Source organism: Anopheles nili, unplaced genomic scaffold, assembly GCF_943737925.1.
Source record: "Anopheles nili unplaced genomic scaffold, idAnoNiliSN_F5_01 scaffold_11, whole genome shotgun sequence".
Lineage (NCBI taxonomy): Eukaryota > Metazoa > Arthropoda > Insecta > Diptera > Culicidae > Anopheles > Anopheles nili.
The window spans coordinates 827,996-835,189 of NW_026525528.1; the positions used below are offsets into that span (position 1 = coordinate 827,996).

Here is a 7,194-nt window from a genome sequence, read left to right on the forward strand (position 1 = left end):
CAGAAGCATTTGCCATTCATTAAGAAGCCCACAAACAAAAGTAAAAGGTTAAACCATTTCTGAAACACTTACTAAGGATAGAAATCACATTTATATCATCACAAGGACTTTTAATGGATATCGCAACATCGTGCCTAATCCAAAGCCAGAAAGCGAGTCTTTTATAACTAAAATCATGGGATCATTTAGAAGGCCACAAACAAAAGTATTAGATTTAAAACCAACATATAGATCAATCGATTTGATCGGATTGTTGAATGTTCTTGGATTTAAAATCCAGTCTGCATGAAAATCTAATGCATTTTGCAACGTAGAACATTTTCATTCAATCTTAATTGAAATGTTCAAGACAGCAGAATTCAAACGTCATATCATTTCACCATCAGATCAATTAACTGTAATGATCGATAAATTCAGTAAGACATTTTATGAAATCGACGCACACGTACAAACTTAAACAGTGTGGTGTTGATTTCATCAGAAACTAAATCCATGAATCATTTCTCAAACATTTGCTACTGATTTAAATCACATTTATGTCGTCATAAGGACGTTTGATGAATATGGCAACAACGTTCCCAATCCAAAACCAGATAGCGAAGCTGCTATAAGTTAATACATGGGGTCATTTGGAAGCCCACAAACAAAAGTAAAAGGTTAAACCGTTTTTGAAACATTTGCTAAGGATTAAAATCACATTTATGTCGTCACAAGGACTTTTAATGGATATCGCAACATCGTTCCTAATTCAAAGCCAGATAGCGAGGCTTTTATTACTGAAATCATGGGATCATTTAGAAGCCCACATACAAAAGTATAACATTTAAAACCAACATGTAGATCAATCGATTTGATCGGATTGTTGAATGATCTTGGATTAAAAATATAGTCTGCATGAAAATCTAATGCAACTAGCAACGTAGAACATTTTCATTCAATCTTAATTGAAATGTTCAAGACAGCAGAATTCAAATGTCATATCATTTCACCATCAGATCAATTAACTGTATTGATCGATAAATTCAGTAAGACATTTTATGAAATCGACGCACACGTACAAACTTAAACAATTTGGTGTTAATTTGATCAGAAACCTAATCCGTGAATCATTTTTCAAACATTTGCTAATGATTTTTATCACATTTATGTCGTCATAAGGACGTTTGATGAATATGGCAACAACGTTCCCAATCCAAAACCAGATAGCGAAGCTGCTATAAGTTAATACATGGGATCATTTGGAAGCCCACAAACAAAAGTAAAAGGTTAAACCGTTTTTGAAACATTTGCTAAGGATTAAAATCACATTTATGTCGTCACAAGGACTTTTAATGGATATCGCAACATCGTTCCTAATTCAAAGCCAGATTGCGAGGCTTTTTTTTACTGAAATCATGGGATCATTTAGAAGCCCACAAACAAAGGTTTATTATTTAAAACCAACATGTAGATCAATCGATTTGATCGGATTGTTGAATGATCTTGGATTAAAAATATAGTCTGCATGAAAATCTAATGCAACTAGCAACGTAGAACATTTTCATTCAATCTTAATTGAAATGTTCAAGACAGCAGAATTCAAATGTCATATCATTTCACCATCAGATCAATTAACTGTATTGATCGATAAATTCAGTAAGACATTTTATGAAATCGACGCACACGTACAAACTTAAACAATTTGGTGTTAATTTGATCAGAAACCTAATCCGTGAATCATTTTTCAAACATTTGCTAATGATTTAAATCACATTTATGTCGTCATAAGGACGTTTGATGAATATGGCAACAACGTTCCCAATCCAAAACCAGATAGCGAAGCTGCTATAAGTTAATACATGGGGTCATTTGGAAGCCCACCAACAAAAGTAAAAGGTTAAACCGTTTCTGAAGCATTTGCCATTCAGTTAGAAGCCAACAAACAAAAGTAAAAGGTAAAACCGTTGCTGAAACATTTGCTAAAGATTAAAAGCTTATTTATATCGTCACAAGGACTTTTAATGGATATCGCAACATCGTTCCTAATTCAAAGCCAGATTGCGAGGCTTTTATTACTGAAATCATGGGATCATTTAGAAGCCCACAAACAAAGGTTTATTATTTAAAACCAACATGTAGATCAATCGATTTGATCGGATTGTTGAATGATCTTGGATTAAAAATATAGTCTGCATGAAAATCTAATGCAACTAGCAACGTAGAACATTTTCATTCAATCTTAATTGAAATGTTCAAGACAGCAGAATTCAAATGTCATATCATTTCATTATCAGATCAATTAACTGTAATGATCGATAAATTCAGTAAGACATTTTATGAAATGGACGCACACGTACAAACTTAAACAATTTGGTGTTAATTTGATCAGAAACCTAATCCGTGAATCATTTCTCAAACATTTGCTAATGATTTATATCACATTTATGTCGTCATAAGGACGTTTGATGAATATGGCAACAACGTTCCCAATCCAAAACCAGATAGCGAAGCTGCTATAAGTTAATACATGGGGTCATTTGGAAGCCCACAAACAAAAGTAAAAGGTAAAACCGTTTTTGAAACATTTGCTAAGGATTAAAATCACATTTATATCGTCACAAGGACTTTTAATGGATATCGCAACATCGTTCCTAATTCAAAGCCAGATAGCGAGGCTTTTATTACTGAAAACATGGGATCATTAAGAAGCCAACAAACAAAAGTATTAGATTTAAAACCGACATGTAGATCAATCGAATTGATCGGTGTACAAACTTACGGATTTCGGATGTGGCTTGGTTATTTACCTGAAGTCGTTTTAAGATTTTTTAGCAGAAGAGCGCGATTTATTATTCGCTAGTGGTATTTATAGCCCCTGGTGCATTGTGAGTGCTTGAGCGCCGTTATTTGAGGGCTCCTGGCACTCACTAAATGACGGCGTATACTTAACGAAGTGTCGCTTTGCCTGTCATAAGTGTAAACATACTCCCCCCCATGACAGAATGTCATATCGAAAACAATTAACGCGTGGTTGAGCACATGGTTGGTCATTCAGCGGCTAAAGGTAGTATGCAAATTTTACAAATTGGACGGAGAATGATGCCCTTTGTTGTTTTTAGTTTTTCTACCCTTGTGAGATGATCTTCTCCCGGATGAATCTCGACGATACGTGCGAGGGGCCATTGTGTGGTTGGTAAAGATTCATCGATAAGGATTACCAATCTACCAGGTAGTATATCGTTGGCTGGCTGGTAACTCATGGTGTCTCTCTGCATTTCCTGCAAGTATTCCGTCGCCCAATGCTTCCAGAAGCGTTGCACCACTAGTTGCCACCGCTGAAGATCGTCGAGCGTGTATGTTTTCAGCCCAGTATAGTCCGGAACAGGAACTGCGTGCATTGAGGAACCGATGAGAAAGTGGGCTGGCGTAAGAGCGGCCAAATCATTTGGGTCGTCAGACATGGGCAACAGCGGACGTGAATTCATGGCAGCCTCTATTTGATGAAGGATAGTGCAATATCCTTCATATGACAGCCTCGAGCTGCCAAGATGACGGTAAATATGTCGCTTGGCTGTCTTCACAGCTGCCTCCCACAATCCGCCGAAGTGAGGAGCCTTAGGAGGAGCGAAATGCCAGGTGATGCCTTTGCTAGCACAGTCTGTGCCAATAATTTTGTTTTGTTGTTCATCGTGGAACATTTCAAAAAGTTCACTAAGCTCGTGCGCTGCGCCTTCGAAGTTTTTGCCGTTGTCAGAGTGTATATGCGCTGGTAATCCGCGCCGGGATGTGAAGCGTTGCAATGCCGCTAGAAATCCGGCTGTGGTGAGGTCTCCAACGAGTTCTAGATGAACTGCCTTCGTTGCAAAACACACAAAAATGCACAAGTAACTTTTCATTGCAGCCGCACGGCGATGCACTGGTTTTAGGTAAAATGGACCAGCGTAGTCCACTCCAGTTACGGAAAACGGTCGACTGGGGGTGATGCGTGCCGATGGGAGCTGGCCGATTTGCTGATGTTCAACTTTCGGTTCTTGGCGTATGCACCGGAAGCAATTTCGAACGATTTTTTTTACTAGATGTCTACCATCAAGTGGCCAATACGTTTCCCGTATCTGAGAGAGTAGTAATCGTCCACCTCCATGCATGAGTTTCTCGTGGTAATGAATTGCGATGAGGTGAGCGAATCTGTGATTTTTGGGAAGCACAATGGGATGTTGGGCTTGATATGGAAGTTGGGAGAGCTTCAATCGTCCCCCTACTCGCAATATTCCATGACTGTCGAGGAACGGATTCAGTCTTCGTAACGGAGATTGTTTTATCAAGGCCTCGCCCTTCATCAGTTGTCGTAGCTCGGTTGAAAATGCGTCTTGCTGTGCCAAACGACATAGCACAGTTTTAGCAGCTTCCATTTAATCCGGAGTGATGACTGAAGGTGTAGTCATGTGTAATGGTGTGCGTTGAGTTCTGACCTTATCCTTGGAGTTACGCGTGAAGCGAATGCAGTATGCAACTATACGCAACAGTCGCGTGTAGCTTGAACATAACGTGAACCAAGGATGATCGCTAATTGTATTAATAGGTGCAGCGCTTGTGTGGCGAATCTCGAGATTTATATCTTCATCAGGGTCAGGGATGAAGTTGGGCCAGTGGGAAGAGGGTAGTGCCAACCACTCTGGACCATAGGCCCACAGCTTGCTCTTTAGAAAGTCTACCGCTGACATGCCACGTGATACTAAATCTGCGGGATTCGATGTGCCGGGTACATGTCGCCACTGTCGCGGGTGTGTATAGTGCTGTACTTCAGATACTCGGTTACCCACGAATGTGGCCCAGGTGTTTGGTGCCGCGCTAATCCACTTTAAGGTGATGGTAGAATCAGACCAAAAGAATGATTCTGCTGCGTCTAGTCCCATCGCCTTCTTGACTCGGTTGCAAAGCTGGCCGCCTAACACTGCAGCACACAGTTCAAGTCGAGGGAGTGTGACACGTTTAAGTGGTGCGACTCGCGATTTGGACGATAGTAGAGTAATGTGAACTTCTCCTTTTTGACTTTCGCATCGAGCATAAATACAGACTCCGTAAGCTGCTTCTGACGCATCACAAAAGGTATGTAGCTGCACTCTGGTGTCAGTTAACAATGCATAGCGATTAATCTTAAAACTGGAAAGAAGTGGCCAGTCTTGCTGAATATCCTTCCACTTTTTACCGATGGAGGCAGAGACAGGATCGTCCCAGCCGGTTTTCTGCAACCACAACTCCTGCATCATAATTTTGGCTCGCACAATAATCGGAGAGATCAAGCCAAGCGGATCGAACATTCGTGCTATGTTGGAAAGTATGCTCCGTTTGGTGAGGTTTGATGTGTCAGTATCGATGGTGGATTTGAAGGACAATACATCATGTTCTGGCTCCCACGAAATCCCAAGAGTCTTCACGGTTTCGGCTGGTACAAACTGCAGCGCTGACTGTGTTCCGATCTAATCTGCGGTTAATCCTTTGAGCACATCTAACCGATTTGACGTCCATTTTCGTAGCTCAAATCCGCCCTTGCGAAGTAATTCGCCTAGTCCTACTCGTAGGCGACGAGCATCCTCGACGGAATCTGCACCACCGATGAAATCGTCCACGTAGAAATTTCGTTTCAACGCGGTTGCTGCAACAGGATATGCGGTTCCTTCATCGGTTGCAAGCTGCAGTAAGGTTCGAGTTGCAAGGAAAGACGATGGCGATAATCCATATGTTACAGTGTTCAGTTCATAATATTGGATCGGTGAATGCGGAGTGAACCGGAAGCAAATGCGGGCATATTTTCGGTCATCTGGATGCAGCAGTATTTGGCGATACATTTTAGTGATGTCTCCTACAAGGGCTACCTTGTATGTGCGAAATTGAAGGATGATGTCCAGCAATTCATCCTGAACTGTTGGGCCAACACATAAGATTTCGTTGATTGAGTATCCAGTGGATGTTTTTGAGGAACCATCAAATACTACTCTAGTTTTCGTTGTAGAGCTAGACGCCTTGAATACAGGGTGGTGTGGCAGATAGTATCCTGATTCGTGATCGCTGGGAACATTAATTGGCGTCATGTGACCTAAGTCCAAATACTCGCGCATGAAGTCATGATATGCTGTTTTCACATCAGGATTGCGTTCTAGTCGTTTTTCAAGCATTGTGAAACGCCGTAGAGCTGATGCTTTGGACAATCCCAGTTTCTCTTCAAAATCAGGCTGCTTTGGTAAGCGGACAATATAACGACCAGTATCGTCTCGTTGCGTTGTTTCACGGTATAGTTTTTCACAGTACCGTTCTTCAGTTGAGTAACCATCTCTACCATGTAACTCTTCCACTTTCCAGAATCGCTCGAGTGATTCTTCAAGCGTGCTCATGCAAATGACGGAAGACGCGTTACATATTTCAGGATTGCTATTCGAGGAGGATGCGGAGCCGCTCACTATCCACCCAAATACACTTTCGATGAGGACAGGAAGGCTCGACGAGATTTTATATTGCGCCCCGCTTTGGAAAAACGTGTGGTAATGCCGGGCACCGAGGATAAGATCGAGCGGTGCCGACTTACTAAATTGGGGGTCGGCAAGCATAAAATTAGACGGTAGTTGCCATTTGTCCATATGCACGTCATGTGCTGGCAAATTACCGATCAATTTGTCCACGATCAAAAAGTCAGCATTCAGTTCGTACGGGTTCGTTCGAGAGGAGATTTTCGCCTGCACCGATTTCTTCACCGATGTGGAAGACTGACCCGCACCGATAAGTGTGATGTTGATCGGGTTTTGTTTTAGACCTAGTCGATGAGCGAGCCGGGTGCTCATCAGGTCAGGCTGAGAGGCACTATCCAATAGCGCTCGTGCTGGATGCATGATGCCATGTGCATCAAGAATGTGTACCACGGCAGTTTGCAGAAACACGTTATCATAGGTGTGCTTGCTTGCGTGTGCTGCTACGTAGTGTCTTTGTGTATTTGCCGTGTGATCGTCTGCGTTGTGTGATGGGTGTGCCGGAACATTTCGCGCAGCTGGCGTAGAGGATGCAGTGGGAAATGTGCCGGGCGTATTGTGTGACGTGTGCAACAGTGTGTGGTGAGATAAATTGCAGTGTCGACACTTATATTGCGAAGAGCAATCGCGCGCTCGGTGATTGTCCCGCAAACAATTCAGGCATAACCTTTTAGACATTACTTGTTGATACCGATCT

At 42.0% G+C, this 7,194-nt stretch overlaps 1 protein-coding gene across 1 annotated transcript; it reads right to left on the bottom strand.

Moving 5' to 3' along the window:
- Positions 1–5,456: 5,456 nt before the first annotated feature.
- Positions 5,457–6,860, bottom strand: LOC128730038 (uncharacterized). Its single transcript, XM_053823116.1, has one exon. The coding sequence runs from the start codon at positions 6,858–6,860 to the stop codon at positions 5,457–5,459; it is 1,404 nt and encodes a 467-aa protein (XP_053679091.1).
- Between the last annotated feature and the right edge of the window lie 334 nt (positions 6,861–7,194).

Bases quoted from the DNA above. Each gene is read 5' to 3' on its own strand.
- LOC128730038 (XM_053823116.1), bottom strand. From the start codon at position 6,860: ATGCATCCAGCACGAGCGCTATTGGATAGTGCCTCTCAGCCTGACCTG.